The 15,931-nt window shown below is 47.0% G+C and overlaps 7 protein-coding genes across 7 annotated transcripts; 4 read left to right on the forward strand and 3 right to left on the reverse strand.

Moving 5' to 3' along the window:
* Positions 1–844: 844 nt before the first annotated feature.
* On the reverse strand, positions 845–2,115 carry EDB93DRAFT_1302083 (uncharacterized protein; the record flags this gene model as incomplete). Its single annotated transcript, XM_041454699.1, has 3 exons — positions 845–1,388; positions 1,622–1,773; positions 1,970–2,115. 3 exons carry the CDS (start codon positions 2,113–2,115, stop codon positions 1,198–1,200), a joined length of 489 nt encoding a protein of 162 aa, XP_041304426.1. The 3' UTR covers positions 845–1,197.
* A 443-nt stretch (positions 2,116–2,558) lies between these two features.
* Positions 2,559–3,080, forward strand: EDB93DRAFT_759496 (uncharacterized protein). Its single transcript, XM_041457359.1, has one exon. The coding sequence runs from the start codon at positions 2,632–2,634 to the stop codon at positions 2,989–2,991; it is 360 nt and encodes a 119-aa protein (XP_041304427.1). The 5' UTR covers positions 2,559–2,631; the 3' UTR covers positions 2,992–3,080.
* Positions 3,081–4,284: 1,204 nt separating this feature from the next.
* EDB93DRAFT_759429 (ESCRT-II complex vps25 subunit) lies at positions 4,285–5,242 on the forward strand. Its single transcript, XM_041457358.1, has 5 exons — positions 4,285–4,396; positions 4,462–4,504; positions 4,554–4,714; positions 4,779–4,924; positions 4,974–5,242. Exons 1-5 carry the CDS (start codon positions 4,366–4,368, stop codon positions 5,160–5,162), a joined length of 570 nt encoding a protein of 189 aa, XP_041304428.1. The 5' UTR covers positions 4,285–4,365; the 3' UTR covers positions 5,163–5,242.
* EDB93DRAFT_759509 (uncharacterized protein) lies at positions 5,072–7,184 on the reverse strand. The gene is made up of 3 exons (XM_041457360.1): positions 6,790–7,184; positions 6,079–6,713; positions 5,072–6,026 (listed from the first exon to the last, which is right to left on the reverse strand). The coding sequence occupies exons 1-3, from the start codon at positions 6,866–6,868 to the stop codon at positions 5,322–5,324; spliced, it is 1,419 nt and encodes a 472-aa protein (XP_041304429.1). The 5' UTR covers positions 6,869–7,184; the 3' UTR covers positions 5,072–5,321.
* Positions 7,185–8,778: 1,594 nt separating this feature from the next.
* EDB93DRAFT_759598 (uncharacterized protein) lies at positions 8,779–10,497 on the forward strand. The gene is made up of 3 exons (XM_041457362.1): positions 8,779–9,176; positions 9,228–10,212; positions 10,262–10,497. Exons 2-3 carry the CDS (start codon positions 9,241–9,243, stop codon positions 10,283–10,285), a joined length of 996 nt encoding a protein of 331 aa, XP_041304430.1. The 5' UTR covers positions 8,779–9,176; positions 9,228–9,240; the 3' UTR covers positions 10,286–10,497.
* On the forward strand, positions 10,480–11,802 carry EDB93DRAFT_759571 (uncharacterized protein). The gene is made up of 2 exons (XM_041457361.1): positions 10,480–10,700; positions 10,765–11,802. The coding sequence occupies exon 2, from the start codon at positions 10,774–10,776 to the stop codon at positions 11,662–11,664; it is 891 nt and encodes a 296-aa protein (XP_041304431.1). The 5' UTR covers positions 10,480–10,700; positions 10,765–10,773; the 3' UTR covers positions 11,665–11,802.
* Positions 11,803–12,468: 666 nt separating this feature from the next.
* EDB93DRAFT_1253605 (uncharacterized protein) lies at positions 12,469–14,116 on the reverse strand (the record flags this gene model as incomplete). The annotated part of the gene is made up of 3 exons (XM_041453480.1): positions 12,469–13,078; positions 13,138–13,405; positions 13,459–14,116. 3 exons carry the CDS (start codon positions 14,114–14,116, stop codon positions 12,469–12,471), a joined length of 1,536 nt encoding a protein of 511 aa, XP_041304432.1.
* Between the last annotated feature and the right edge of the window lie 1,815 nt (positions 14,117–15,931).

The following is a 15,931-nucleotide window of genomic DNA, read 5'->3' on the forward strand; positions in this document are numbered from 1 at the left end:
TCACGCAACTGATATCGACGCATCAGGCTTAGTACTTGTCCTCGAAGTCATCCTGGACACTTTAAAATTGCGAGATCATCCTTTCGACAATCTTTTGTATCGCTTGCAACGACATGCAATACCTTCAACGAGCCTGCGATCGATTTACCGTGGTCTAACATAAACGAGTTAGAACCATTGCTAGGCTATGTAACGAGGCCACATCCACTCGTGTTGTAAGGGCGCAGAGGTTAGTGCAGACTAATCACGATATTCAGTGCATCAACTCACCGAACATCTAATACAGCCCTACTGGTCTGAAGGCCTCGAACCATTATCTGAGCATGAAGCCCGTCAACTCCTGTGTTATACCGCCCGTCTCTGCTCAATCGATATATCATCTGACAGACACTCTTGCCTCCTCACAGTTTTCCTCACAGAGACGCGATGACAGGCCCATGCCCCCAATGACATATATCCGCACCTCTTCCTGTCCAATATGCTACATTTTGAAATCCATCGGTACACGTTGTGGAGGTCTTAGGATCGGCGATGCTGAGGATCTCACAGCGGACGAGTTATTCTTGCTGGCTGAATTATCCATTCATGCACGCAGCTGAGACATTTGGGTTATGATGGGAAACAAGGATCCACCTTTTCAACCTCCCCACGCTTCTCAAATTGAGATTGGCAGTGGCGAATCTCAAATTCGCACCTTTCTTCAATGCCACCATTGTGCAATTTCTATATACACATGATTTCATACACTATCATAGCCTTGCAACATGAAGAATTCTCCTCTCGAGATGCATGTCCAATGTGCCTTCGGCACAGCCTAAGCAGCTTTTTATGCACTTGATACCCTTGACTATATCATCTTGATTCAGACGATGACTCGGATGAAGAGCCCTCAGACAACTCTTTGACAGCAAACCATACAATTCCTAGCTGCGAACCTTTTGCCTGTATTTGAAATCACCCCATCTACCTTGACAACGACCCATGTGGAGTTGGCCGCGTATTCGCTACACGACCTTGGTAAATCACCAGTTCCGTCCACTACCATTTCATTCGACAGGCTTCGACCGTGTCCCCACTTGGGCTCCCTGCAATGACACACCGATGGTGCGATATCGATGCTGAAACCGAGTCACCCTCTCTACGTGGGCTTCTCTATCGTAGAACGAAGCTGTTGCTTCCATCATTTAAATCATCATCCTATCCGTGCTCCCTTGCCTCGAACAAGGTAGACTCGCAGACGAGAATGAGGGGGACAAGGTTAACCAGCACCTCAAATATCTGAAATCTCACGCGGTTCTTGGCCGTCATATCACCCCCTGGCCACTCGGGTTTATGCTGGGGCAATTGCCGCTTTCGTTCACGTTGCGACTGTTTTTCTCCCGTTTTTTCTGCACCATCATGTATACTTGATGATACGAACGAACGACTGTGGGGTATCTAGGGCTACGCCGCACGAACATACACAGTTGCATATGCCAAATTGACATGATATCTGACACTGAAATGAATTTCGACCGATTTCCCTATTCCATTGGATTTTCCAAGGAGGCACCATACCAGTGGGCAGGGTCAGGGCATACACGGATGCGACACAGTGTGATGTTTCGCCCATAACAAATACGATGAAAAACTCTTAGCTCAATGGAGAAGTACGATGATAGCAATTTCCGATCTCTGTCCCATGAAATCCAATAAGCATATAGAAAATATACCGAGGCAATAACCACGTCCAGCGTGCACCAATAGTGACCCAACAAGCATATAGAAGATGCGCTAAACAAGAACAGAGAGTTGACAAGAGGAAATATTCAAAAGGAATGTCGGTGATGAATTAAAACGAGTGTCGTTTAGCGTAGAGAGAAGTGTTTCAAGGAGACAACACTAGAAAAAGTCAGCAGCAGTGACAGCTACAGTGCAAAGGGGACGTACATATTTCTACCAGCAGGTTGCTTTCTGAGCAAGAACATACCCAAGAACCGACCTGATCATCTCTTGGCAACAGAAGCGGTACTCTCCATGCTCAGCGTAGGCCTGATAGCAAGCAATGATCTGTTCCCTTTCGAATGCCGAGCCAAAGAACCGATCCTCGAGCATAGCTTCTTGCAATAGGGGCATTTGTAAAACGTAGCAAAGTGGGCGCCTTCGATGTAACGGCCTAAATACATCATCGTCTCTGGGTCTGAGTAATCTTCGAATTGGCAGGGAGCGGCTTTCTTCATTTAAAACACCATGCCAATACCGCAGGTAGTCTTCGACGCGGGTCTTGTACACCTCTCTGAACAAACCACATGGCTGGTTGGTCTATCGCATGAGCGAATTAGGCGTCAGGGAATTTGGGGTGGGCTGATTTGCCCAGCTGATTTGCCTTGCTAATTTACCGTGAATGACAGGGTGAATTTCAGACCCTCCAAAACGGGGTGTCAATTTGTGTGAATTTGGGTCCTGGTTCAGTTCGGCTGGTTTCGGCTGGACCAGTGCAAAAAGCTTAATTTCTGAACACGCTGGCTCGTCATAGTCAAAATATATAAGTTGATTTGGTTGCCGATTCGGACGATCACCGAGAATCCGAAGAATTGTGAAGTTCGAGTCGCAGAAATATTGTAAATATTGTCCTCCCCATCGCAAAGCTAAATGCAACAACATCTCAAGGATCAACTAGCTGAACTACGACTCTGTCTTGCAGCATTGCCAGCAGACATACCTATTCCCAAGGAGTCGAAGTATAAATTCTCGAACTTCAGCCCAGATGCTGAATGGGCTGCGGACATTGGTGAGGCTGCTGCCATCAATCGAGAGCTAGAAGTCAGGTTGGGCAGTCGAGTTGATGGCCTGAAACTTGTTGAACGAGGCCCAGAGATGGAGGCCATAGTCCACGTTTTTGAAACATGGACAAAGAAATTTCCGGGTGATGTTATCCTGGAGAAATGGGTTGACGACACTCTCGAAGCTGCGAGAGGCCTCATTCTTGCCGCGGGAAAAGCTGTGAGTTAAATCTTATTTTTCCGTCCAATAAAATAGACTTACTGATGGCAAACTATAAAGTTGCCAGTCCTTGTCTCGGACTCGAGTTCTACAAAACAAAAGCCAATCAAAGTCAATCATACTCAGATACCCGGGAAACGAAAGCCCAAGGTTCAGAAGCTCGATAGCCATATATTGTCAACCTTCGATGATGACCGGTATATCAGTGCTGGCGTGGCGAGATATGTATGCAACCATCCACGGTAAGCCTGAGACACCACCTGTTGTCCCGCCACCTACTCGACCACCTATCGTGACCGCGGACATCATTTCGAGCTTGACCAACGAACATCAAGGTAGATGTTCAGACTCGGATGATGAAGACGGGGATTGGCGTGATAGCACGGACTATGTGGGTTTAGCTGGCATGAAAAGCACGGAGTTCAATGTGGGTAAAGACATTGACATATCATCCACGTACCTCCTCGATATTCTGTCAGACCACCCTGTACAGCCAACAGCTGCTCGTGGAGGTCCGTCGACGCCAAAGGTGATGGCCACGACTTCGTCCTCGACACCGATGGATGATGAGTGGGCGGAATGGAGATAAGCAGCTTCGTTGTATATTACGGTCAATTAGACCAAATTTACCTGCAAATTAGTGCAAATCAGCGTCAAAGAGCTATGGGTGAATTTGAGTGAATTTGCTGTCATTTACACTCGTCAATTAGGCCCTCACTGTGGGTCGTGCTAATTAGCCGGTCAACCAGAGCGGGATCCCTAATTCCCTGAACCCTAGAGCGAATGCAGGTCAACTCTGGTGAGAGGTCCTTCGCAACGTTGCCGGATCCATCAGGGTAGTAGTTTTCCAGCTCCATTAGCCCCAAATCACCTAGTTCGAAGGTGATTTCCGTAGTGATGATGGGTCGGATCCTGCGGCTACTGATATCAACCGACTTTGGGTCGTGAGCAGGCTTGGCTGTGACTGATGATTTTACGAGTCAACCATCAACACAACAGAAGGCACGCAGCCAGTGATAGACCCATTATGATGCAGGATGGGGGCGATATTCTCTGGTAGATTGTGCGTCAGTAGTGATACTGTGAGGAAAATATCGATATACATTCCATATCGGTGCGAGAGAACTATATCAACGATTCATGGTTATTGTAGCTTTTCAGAGGCATAGAACCGCATGCATCACGCGATGGTTGTGTTGAGGATAGGATTGGCCATAGCCCTCAGATGTGCCGGACCACACCAGAGAACAGCCTATTGAAGAGTTCAAAGTTTCAAACTTCAGAGGGTGAGCGTTGTTTTGGTCTGTTGTACAAAGGCTTCCAGGAGTTTCCACTTTGGGACATCCCTGCACTTTGCAGTGAAGTGGTGATAGACCTGCATGTATGGCTCTTTCCACCCATACTACTCCATCAGGTAATTTTGCAGTCTCCGACCATCGACAATGTTGCATGCTTCCGCAATACTGATATACTAACTAGGATTTCTGTTACCGTCGATCCACTCAGCACCCCCCTTCTTTACGTACGCATTCCGCCTCAAATCCTGATTGATATTCACACCTGCCAGACAGCGAGCAACCAAACCAAACCACTCACGCTCATCTCACCGATCAATGGATACGCCTTATCTTGACATACGCAAGACACAAGCGTCTATTCGTGCTGCGCGTTGAGGATGCAGAGGTTCCAGGCGGCGACTGGGATGAGATCCTTCGTAACGAGAGGATAAACCGTGCGTTTTGCTTTAACTATTGCTTTTATTTCTGCGAAGAATTGTTGTAACATATGTGTTTTAGGTCGAATCTTACCATCGTATCTCTCGTCGTTGATGGGTATCATGGTCGCAAAGAACCTCGCCGTCTACGAGCCGTCTAAGCAGACCCGTGCGGTGCTACTTTACTGGCGTCTTCCGGAAGAATGGGCTGATGTTCTCCATTCGTGGGTTAGTACATCTTTCAATCACAAGTTAAATGATTGATCGTCGCATATAGGCAACAGCGACTGGCCAGCTCAATACCATCCTCACATTTTATGAGATCTCAGACCCTCCCATCCCGTCACCTCTTTCTGGTATTCCTACACCACTCCTACGGCGGGCTATCACCATTCTCTCACGTTCCAATCGAGCACAGATCATCGGGGTTGCCGATGGCGAAGGCGTGAGATTCTTTGTAGGATAATTTTTAGAACAGAGAAATTGTAATCTGATGGTGTATGTCGTTGTACTACCTATTCGCAATATATGATAGTCTACCTCAAAGCAGGATATGAAACATTTAAAACAACAGTGATGATAGTACACGTTCGTCTACATCGCAGTCCGAGCGTCCTTGATGAACTCATGAATTCTTGTCAAATTTACGTCTTGACCCCAATACCGCAGTGCCCATCAAATGGCCCATCGCATCCAGCTTTATTGGAAAGTCAGCCTTCAACGATGCAGGGGCCCTTCTCAGCGGAGAACCTGACATCTGCATGGAGGATGACAGCAGTCTCGCATCACCTCTTTCTTCGATAGCCCTTCCCTTCCCCTTCGCCGTTCTGGTAGGTTGCAAGGGGACCTTCACCACCTTGGACGGTCGTGCTCCCATGATGGCGTCCTCTTGGTTCTTCCGCTTATTCGTTTGGGCTACTTTTTGCCCAACGTTGTTGCTTTTGAGGTTCCAATCGTAGCTGTAATTAATCAGAGGGAGTAATCGCGCCTCGTACGGGCGATCCTGCGGAAGCGGTCGTTCGCGGTCGTCCATGCTCTCCGTTGATCGCCTGCCCTGTAGCCATGCGACACCACTACTAGGCCATTCATCTTCATTCTCCTTGCTCGACTCGTTTCCATAATCGCTATCAATATCATCGAGATTGTCCCCCCGAACCTCACACACATCGTCCAACCAGTCCTGGTCAGCTGCACGCTCAAGTCTATCGGGGGCGTTTCTATCAACAACCAAGAGCGATTGTTCTTCTGGAATCTCTTCGATTTGTCGGATTTTTTGAAGGCGCGCATTCTCTTCCTTTAGAGCCTCGTATTTTCCTTTGTATTTGTCGTACTGCCAGTGCGAGTCAAATCAATAACACGGGATGGAGTGTATGCATGCTTACTGCCACTTTGTTTCTGTGCGCACGATGCTCAAACACCCTTGTCCTCTCCGCCAACTCTTTCATTCCTATGTCTAGTTCTTCTTTCTCCTTTCTTGCATCTCGCGCATCTTTTTGGGCAGTCTTGCATTTATCTCTCCACGTCTGCTCGGTGCTCTCAGCGACTTCGTACTTCTTTTGTAGCACAGCAAATGAGCGCTCCACTTTGCGGCGCTCATTCTCGTGAGTCGTGCATGTACTTTTGAGGTCTGCGTGCTGCGTCTGGAGAAGGGCGTACTCCCTTTGCAGCTCCTGATGCCGACCATCCAACTCATCGCGTTCCTTGTTCGCGCTCAACAACTTCCGTCGTAACTGTTCCTTCAAGCGTTTTAGTTCTGCCGTGTATTCACGCATTTTCTTGGGAGGGCTAGAGAGGCGCTCTGTGGTCGAATCCGGGTCGTCGGAAAGCGTGATATCAATATCGACATCCGAATCTCTACGAGGAGATTGTGTATTATGTTGTGTGAGCGATCTATGGGGATTTAAAAATATTTGAAACGCATCCTTGCGCTGAATACGTTTGCGACACGTAGGACATTTGAAAGGCGGAGGTCCAGCTTGAAAAAGGTTTTCTATACACGTGCTACAGAAGCCGTGTCCTGTATACAATCAAGAGTGATATAAGCGAGTTGGACATGATAAGGATCTGCATTGATGACGAACTAACTAACTCACCGCACTTGAATGATCGCACATCTTTCAGGGGAACACCATCGAGGTGGATAGAGCATTCCACGAACAGCTCATCCGGCATCTTCCCAAACTAAAAGGTGACCTTGAAATATTATGAGCGTGCACTTCCGCACACATATCAGAAGATCGACTACCAAACGGACGACCCCTGAACGGTTTGTACAATGTACTAAGCACAGGCAACAGTTTGACAATCGTCGGCTTGGTGTCAGTTGGCGAGGAGAAATGGTATTCAATTGTTTAGAGGTGGGGGTGAGCCTGCCAGTGGTATACGCATATGTTTGACTCCTAGAATCTAGAATTATTGGCAGCCTGAGTAGAACGCGTTCTATGTAGTTGCGGGTCAAAGGGCAGAAAGTGTCACGGTTACAATTAACGTGACTGTTACTTACGCGTTACGCGTGTTCTTTTCGAACTTCGCCAAGTACAGATCACAACCCAACCCGTCATGGTGCATAAACAACGTTACACTCTTCCGGGTACTTCTATTAATTCTGCTACGAGCTTCCATCTTGCCCCCGGTGAGCTCGAGTCAATAGCTAGTACCTCTACGATGTACCACCATGCTAATGGTTGAATGACAACACCACAAAACCAAATCACGAATCGACGATGCCAGCTTGCAGTGCTTCAGCCCCCTTTGGTTACGCTAAACAGATATCATTTTTCTTTCAAGTGATGGTGTTGATTTTTGAGTATTCACGCTCTTCCTCTCCCTTACCTCTCCGTTCTACAAGTCATTGTTCTCCGTTCCTTAGGGCCCACATGGTCCAAGGACCAAGAAAAGCTTATCAGTTATCACAATGTCCGAGGACAGCAAAACTTCAATGCTACTCATCGACACTCACAGATTATCCTCTTCTTGACAAGCTGATGGACGCTACCTGTGATCGCAATTGCGTGGAAATCTGTGCTATACCTAGTCGAGGTCGAGAAATCATGCCAAGCTCTTATGACTTTAACATTTCTCCAGACAGAGCCAGTTCGCTACTTCGCGATCGCCAGGCAAGCATAGCTCAAATCTGACAACTATCATCGCTGCCAGAAGCACCTCACAAAGGTCCTTAATTCTCGTGTGGTTTGCAGAAATCAATCTATCAGCGCATCCAACCTTCTTGCCCTTCTGACATACCACAAATCCCGCAGTATTGTCGTATAATCATTGTTGCACTCTTGATATGGATGAACAGGCATTGTGACCATTACAACAGTCTCAGCGACGTAATTGGTCATTTAGTTGGATGCATCAAGTTTATGGTCTCTGGAGGTAGTGTAGTTGCGGAACGAGCAAGGCAGATACAGTGCTATAGCAAAACCACGGTATCGTGTCCATCAGCAGGAGAGTGAGTACTAGCACTCCGCTACCCCTTGTCTCTAGTATTGACTCAGTCCAGACTATTGAAAATTCGAATACTTGGGGAATCAGCCAGCTAGATATATTGATATCACACCCTTTTCTCTTGCTTCATAAACATGGATTTCTGATAGTGATACTGGTCGTAACATCATCTATCGTTGGCAAGGCCTACCACCCATTTCCTTAACTTTCTGTTTCTCGTCATCTACCTTTTGTCATTATGAATCCATGTTTTTGGTGCACGAGTCTCGGCTGTCGCAATCTAGCTTGAAACCCAGAGCCCAGTATTTATGGCCTCGGAACATTCTGTAAGATCTACATTGACACCGACTTCACAAACTAACGCGTTTCTATGTTCATGATTTTTTGTTTCCAGGTTCAGAATTGAAAAAGACATTTGACTTCCGAGGTCTGGTTACGGCCTGGGGAGACCAGGTTTAGCGCTTACATCGGAAGAACGTGCGACACGCCGACAACTTCGATTTTCTCTTCAAGTCATTGAGTGATTAAGTCACAGAGTCACTTCATCATTAAGGCAGAAAGCCACCTTGATACTAAATTGACCCAGCCTAAGCCTGACGGCGGTGAAAGAATGTTCTCGCAGGTAAGTCCTCTGTTGAAATCTGAGGATGCCGATCGAACGCAGAAATAATAGCCAATAGTACTAGATGCTCATACCATGGAGAAGCATTGAGCTATAGCGACAACTTGAAAGTGGCGTTGCACTATGTAGACACTGGTTGGATTGCCACAGCCCTAGTTTCAATATCATCACATGCCAGTGGTTTTTCTTCCTGTATATCTCCTTATTCACTATCACGTAAAATCTTGCTTTGCAGATTCGCAGGTTGATCTGAACATCGACGTACAAAAGGCCACGAGGTCAAAGAAGACACTATGAATTTCGAATGCAGTGGTATGCGCCCTAGTAACAGGCAACCTGGCCAGTTCGATTCTCTTAGTTTTTTCAGAGCCTCTTCATCACCCCACAACCACATCCAAGTTTCAACTGGTGAGTTCAACTCATTAGATATGATCGGTTTGTATTGATGACAATACAAAGATCATAATCGCCAATGGAATCGCCAATGGAAACTTGTGCTTCAGCCCCGTTCGATCACGCTAAAGCAGACGTTATTTTACGATCAGCTGATGGCGTAGAGTTTCGAGTTTTCATGCTCTTCCTCTCTCTTGCCTCTCCGTTCTTCGAAACGTTGTTCGACCTCCCTCAGGCATCCGATGAGGCATCCGATCAAGAGATGAAGGATGGCCTAGCGGTCATCACAGTGTCCGAGGACAGCAAAACTCTAGATTCGTTTCTTAGGTTTTGCTATCCATCAACGATGGCGGAAGATCCTTGCCTTGAAGACCTCACAGAGGTTCTCCCTGTGCTCGCAGCTGCAAGAAAGTATTCACTAGACCTGATCGAGAGAAAAGTATGCCAGGCTCTGGCCAATCCCAAGGTTCTTGAGACAGAGCCCCTTCGCTGCTTCGCCATTGCAAGGAATGCACGGCTCAAGCATGAAACTATCACCGCTGCCAGGCACAACTTACGGAAACCCTTGATTCCTGCGTTATTTCCAGAGATCAACCTGATCTCCGCATCCGACTTTCTTGCCCTACTAACATACCACAAAAAATGCATCGTCGCTGTACAAGCCCTACTGAAGGACCTTAGATGGATGACAAGTAATTATGGCAGTTTAGATGGCTGCGGTTGGCTGTTCAATCGTCCATCCCCCTCCCCCTCTCCCTCCCGCCACTCTTACTCCCACCATGAACGTGACCAGTACTGCTGTGGACAGGGTACAGACGCACGATTCTTTCCTTGGAATACCGCTCCACTCGCATGGTGGACAACATATATGCAGGAGGTATACGAGCTGTTACAGGATAGGCCGTCTGGCGATACTGTGAGGGCGGCAGCGGACAGGACAATCCAAAAGGTCAGAAGTGCGGACTGTGCTGCTTGCTCTGGCCGCGTAAAAGAATGCATGACGGAGTTCAGCAACTTGTTTGCTCTGAAAGTCGACGAGGCTGTCGCTCCGGTACGTACCTTGCTATACAACATGAACCGTTCTTGACATATTCCAACAGATCGAGCTGGAGATGGAGTTTTGATCGTGGTGATTCTCATATCTATACAATACTGTGGCAAAACCCTTTCTCGACGTGATCTGGCAGATCAAATCTATGAACCTATGCCAGTACCGCCCCAGTGTCCAGTAATCATGAATCGGTCAGATATAGAAATTGAACGTTGAACTTGACAGTCAAGAAGGGAACTGCAATAGTACTAAGGGTTATTTAGGGGAGGCCTGACCGTGTAGAAATACGTCACAGAAATTACGAATATCGCCTTCTCCATAGCGGCGTCCAGTAACCTTCTTGATCAATTCTAGTATGACGAATGTACTGTGAATATAATAATTCAATATATGTGATGAACATTCTGGACGATATCTTCATTCACGCTGCCCTTTTGTTATTCTTCCAGAATCCATCAATTGTTGTTGTGTTCTCTCCATAGTCAAAGGTAAGTTCAACTTATCGTTCAGAAATACTTCACCGGCTTGACTATAATACTATTCATACAAAAGAAACTTCTCATGCATACGATAGCCCCACCATTTCTGCATGCCAAAGCAGATATCATCCTTCGATCATCCGATGGCGTTGATTTTCGCGTGATCACGCTCTTCCTGAATCTCGCCTCATCATCTTTTGACTCCATCATCGAGCAAGCGGCACAATCAAACCAGATCGAAGGTGACCTGCCCGTCGTGTCCGTAGAAGAAAACCACAGAGTCCTCGACATCTTGCTCAGATTCTGCTACCCTTCAACTCTTGCAGAGGATCCTCCTCTACATGAGTTTGAAGATATCATACCTGTCCTTGAGGCAGCCAGGAAATATTCCTTGAAACCGCTTGAGCACAGAGTTCGCCAAGCGCTTAAAAGCCGTATGGAGAAAGAGCCTCTAAGATGCTTTGCGGTTGCAATGCGTGTCCAGCTAAACATTGAAGCCACGCTAGCCGCAGGATATACTCTCCGCGAACCTCTCATTCCCGCGAGTTTTCCGGAAATCAACCTCATCACAGCAAAGGAGCTGCTCGCGCTACTTACCTATCACCAGAGGTGCAGCATATCGGTGCAATCCTTGGGGAAGGATCTATCCTGGATTATCAGCAGTTACCAGAGCTCGGATGTAACAGGATACCAGTGGATCATTGGCGGTTCCTGCGATTGCGAGTCCGGCAGTCAATTCTTGCTCAATGGTCAACGACCATTAAAATGGTGGAGTGATTACATGGAAAAAAGTCTGATATCCTTGTACGACAAGCCATCCGGCCACACGGTCCTTGCAGGGGTTGGTGACACAATCCGGGGCGTTCGAGCTCGTGGTTGCTCGCGGTGCTGTTCAAATATCCTGGTAAATATGACGGGATTTGCCGAGTTGTTCAGCGGGAATGTCGATAAGTTGACGGGCAAGGTAACTTGATGATTTTGTCGCAGCACATCAGGCTCATAATATTGTACTTGAAAAGGTTGATCTCGACATGGAGTTCCTTAAACCCTTCGTTCCAGTTACCCTATCAACAATGACTCGGGGTTCACGGGGTGGCGGGAGGAGGGGAGGTGCACGCCGTGGTACATAAACACCTCTTTGAGACGAGGAAAATTGTGTCACAAAGTGAGCCAGGCGCTCACCACATGCCAGTGCTAGCACAGAGTTGATTATAATCCTAGAAGAACATTGGAGGTGTGAGGAAGGGGCCTATCGACTCAGAAGACCGCACATGAGAATTTGAGATGATGGTGACTCACATGAATGTCTCCGTCTTATATCACAGTTCATATTTTGATAACCAAGATGTTGAAAGAGCGAACCAATATTAAAAAATGTCGCAATGTCGCATTTGGTGCTGACACTGCTGAGTGACTCGAGCTCGTTAGTCGTGTCGGTGCAGTGAACGTTGAACTTCTAAATTCCTTATTGGGCCAAACAGAACGAACCGACCAGGGGGACCGAAATAGGAAATTCAACAATTGAATTGATACAAGAATCAAGATGTAAGATGAACGTCGCCGAGGCTCGACTTGATCAACAGATACTTTACACTGATTCAAAGACTATCAACAAAGACAACCCAAATGAAAACGAGGATTTTATGAAGAAACGTGGTTGATGACCGCGAGCGAAACCCGAATCTCTGAGATACCAAACATGCATAGCGACTGTAAACGTAGATCGATGAGATGACGGTATGAGTGAACGAGAAAAAATCGTACCATTTCGAAACGTTCAAAGCGATCCAAGCCAAGACCAATCCCCAAACACGTTCGAGGAATCCTTCACCCAGCCCTCTATGAACGTACTCTTTCCACGTTCTCGACTCTTCTTCTCCAGCCGCACGATCTTTTTGGTAGTGTCCGCCCCGTGTTCCTCACAGAGTTGCTTCAGGATGATGTTCCGACTCAATCCGGGATATCCGCTCATGAGTTTGAGCATATACTCTCCCATAGCATCAAGACCGGTGTCACCAGTCTGCGTCATAATTGTGCCGCGATTGATCCGGAAGATCATCTTAGCTCCTGGATCGTCGATCACAAAGCGAACTGTTTCACCGCTTGCAGTGAAGAGGAAGTAATCAGCATCTCTGTCATCTTCAAGCATCTGGGCTTGACGCTCCGCAGCAGGAGAATGTTTACCCTTGCAGGGATTTACGCCGATGTCTCTGAGGCTGGTGAGACTCCGACCTTCCTTCTTGCCGCAATTGCGGATTAGTTCGACGGCGGGATTGGACTCGCCGAATGCCCAAAGGGAGTCCCCCTTGGTTCCGCTTAGACCCTTCGACACTGGCTTCTTGCCACAAGCCCGTTTGTGCAGAGACCAGTCTTGTTTCTGGCAGAACCTAGCGAAGGCAGTGTCATGAGGACATTATGAAAACGGGATTAAAGAACTACTACCCACTTAGAACAATAATGTATCTCGAAGTTGAGTTTCGTTTTGCAAACACTGCACACCATGAAGCGAGCACCCTGTCCGATATCTTCTGGCGTCTTCGTGCAGTTTTCGCAGCGGATGAGAGGCTTATCCCTGAAACTCGTTTTGACCTGTGCTAAAGCTCGAGCGACATATCCCTCTGTATTCTCCATGAGATGTAGGACTCCTTTCATCCCCTCGCCACGATTGGCAATATCACCTATGATCGACAACGCTGAGGACAGAACAAAATGCGCTGTTAATTGAATATTAGACTCGCATAATGTTTTATGCGCGGGAAATACTCACCGATAAATTTATTCCTATTGATAGTCGCAACTTCGAACAGAAGCTTTGTGCTTTGGGATATCTCTCTTTGAGGTAAAACATCCGGGGCCTGTTCCCACCATGGATTTGGCAGGTTCGACGCCTGTTCCCACCACGAGTTTGGCAGGAATGCTGGTTTAATGGATGACTCGGATACCTCCAAGACACGAGTGAGAAAGTCGACCAAGCCCTTCCCGCCCTGCGTCAGAAAGTTCGAGGTTGTAACTTCCGGGCAAAGAGCACGACAATCTGGCCCCCAGAACGTAGGTGCTTCAGATGCCCCCTTCAAGCCCTCGAGGATGTGTCTCCTCTTCTCAGAGACATCCAACAACAACCAGATGGTATCGAAGTGACCTTCGTTGAACAGGTTACGCAGGACTTCAGCTACCTTATTTTGGACGCTGCGAAGGTCCTCGTGAAAGAAGTCGATGTCACTAGGAGTAAAGAAAGAGTCGTCTAGAAAACGAGATATCTCCTTGAGGACGTCCGCTGCGGTTGACGATGCGATGGCCGCCTCCCACTCCTTATTCCACTTGAGCGCGTCTTGCTTAACATCAGTAATGTTAAATTTCTTGGACAAGAGTGGAGGAAAATCTTTAGTTGTCTCTACAGCATTGTCGTCGTCGATTTTCGATGCCATTGTTAAGATGATGAGTGACTTGTTTGTCGTTTGGAGGGTATGGAAGATCAGAACATTGAACAGACGCGTTTTAAATCCAATGCCCCATGATGATAATCGGATGCCATCATATCGACGGTGGAGTGAAGAATAGTTCCATAATCGATGATGAATCACAATAGTCTATAAAGGAAAGAGCCATCATATCTTCTAGACGTAAAACTCGCGCTCCGTATGATGTAAAATACTTACCTATCACCGAGTATATGTCACTTGAGCGCGTCTCGCTTAAGATCAGTGATGTTGAATTGCTTGGAAAAAGATAGTCAGGTTTCTCTAGCAGCGTAGCTCTCGGTTGCTGATGGCCACCACTAGAGTTGTTTTTCCGGGCAGAGCATGAGATCAGGGATCTAGACCAAACACGTTGAAAGCGCTCTGGAATATCGAGACAATCAGATACCGTTAGTCAAATTGCGAGCACGGGCAGTTCATGATCAATGATGTTAGTCCATAAAGAGAAGGTCAGACGTAAAAGCCTGCGCTCTATAACAATCCTATTTAGGTAAGTGCTCTCGAAGAGAAGACCACCAATTCGAAGCCTGACAGCAGAAAACTTGCCTATTTTGGCAATCCAATCGAGAAGACCGCCAATTCGAAGCCTTGACAGCAGAAAACTTGCCTATTTTGGCAATCCAATCAAGGAGAAGGTCAGCAATTCGAAACTTACGCCCTGTGTGTATGAGAGTAAAGAACTTACTTATCACCACCACGAGGCCGCATGACTCACGAACTTTCCCCTGAATGTTGATACAGCGGCCTTGTCACAACACGAACCGGACATCCTGAATTCTACATGTGCGTAACATCACAGCATGTATTCCTCGCTAGATTGGGACACCACGGCAGAGCTGACGATTGCAATGGGTTCTTGCACCCACGGCAACACCGGAAATGAGTAAAACAGAAAAACATCAATACAAAGTTTGATCAACATATTAACGACACCGAGAAAGAAAAACTCGACCACATGGTAGAAGACAGGAAAGAATAACGCAAGGATGGTTACATGCAACTGCTTGTTGAATAGTGGAGCCATCGACAGTCAACAGGCGCGCACTTCAAGCGCTGCTGAAGTTGTGTTGATGGTCAAATGGGAGGAAAGGCCAATTAAAGACCACATGTGGACGTGACCACAAGGGAAACGAGAGTACTGTTGCGACAACATGCGGAGGGCTGGGTATGGACATGGTGTGTTTCGGAGTACTGAGAGCATGGAGATCAGCACAAGAGCCAACTAACTGATATGATAACGACCCACATTGACGTGCTCTTGCGTGTCGTCAAAAAAACCCTGTGATTCATAGGCATCCTCGAGCTGTCCTGTAGCATCAGCCTGGAATGTCAAGTTACTCAAGTTACGGGCATCGAAGTGTTGGCAAACGTCACATATCTCCATAAAACGACTCGTCAGCCACGTCCTATGGATTGGAGATTGGTGCGCTCTATCATTAAAGAGTCATCAGGTAATGCACATTTTTTCCCTCTCAAGATGAACGCCATCCATATTAGAGCGGGCGACGTATTCAGACTCACATTAAACAATAGGTCATCGTCATCGAGACCAATTTCTCTTAGGATGACATGGATGTCCCACATGTACGGATTGTGGTCATGATTGCAATCCGCTAGTGCTAGCAGCTATCCATCAGCGGAAAGAGCTGGCTGAACAATATCAATTTCGTAGCGGAGGGAGTTAACAGATATATTTGTGTCGAAATTTTACAAATGCAATGTTCGATTGCATCTGGATTGCATACTATACGACTCGGATGTGCT

Source organism: Suillus bovinus (assembly GCF_016758785.1).
Source record: "Suillus bovinus strain UH-Sbo-P2 chromosome Unknown EDB93scaffold_61, whole genome shotgun sequence".
Taxonomy (NCBI): domain Eukaryota; kingdom Fungi; phylum Basidiomycota; class Agaricomycetes; order Boletales; family Suillaceae; genus Suillus; species Suillus bovinus.

Excerpts from the sequence above, each read along its gene's own strand:
- EDB93DRAFT_759496 (XM_041457359.1), top strand. The coding sequence starts at position 2,632 with ATGCAACAACATCTCAAGGATCAACTAGCTGAACTACGACTCTGTCTT.
- EDB93DRAFT_759429 (XM_041457358.1), top strand. The coding sequence starts at position 4,366 with ATGGCTCTTTCCACCCATACTACTCCATCAG. Across the intron at positions 4,397-4,461 it reads CACCCATACTACTCCATCAG|GATTTCTGTTACCGTCGATC; the intron begins GTAATTTTGCAG and ends TATACTAACTAG. Across the intron at positions 4,925-4,973 it reads CTGATGTTCTCCATTCGTGG|GCAACAGCGACTGGCCAGCT; the intron begins GTTAGTACATCT and ends CGTCGCATATAG.
- EDB93DRAFT_759509 (XM_041457360.1), bottom strand. The coding sequence starts at position 6,868 with ATGCCGGATGAGCTGTTCGTGGAATGCTCTATCCACCTCGATGGTGTT. Across the intron at positions 6,714-6,789 it reads TGTGCGATCATTCAAGTGCG|GACACGGCTTCTGTAGCACG; the intron begins GTGAGTTAGTTA and ends GATTGTATACAG. Across the intron at positions 6,027-6,078 it reads CGCACAGAAACAAAGTGGCA|TACGACAAATACAAAGGAAA; the intron begins GTAAGCATGCAT and ends TCGCACTGGCAG.
- EDB93DRAFT_759598 (XM_041457362.1), top strand. The coding sequence starts at position 9,241 with ATGGAATCGCCAATGGAAACTTGTGCTTCAGCCCCGTTCGATCACGCT. Across the intron at positions 10,213-10,261 it reads TCGACGAGGCTGTCGCTCCG|ATCGAGCTGGAGATGGAGTT; the intron begins GTACGTACCTTG and ends ATATTCCAACAG.
- EDB93DRAFT_759571 (XM_041457361.1), top strand. The coding sequence starts at position 10,774 with ATGCATACGATAGCCCCACCATTTCTGCATGCCAAAGCAGATATCATC.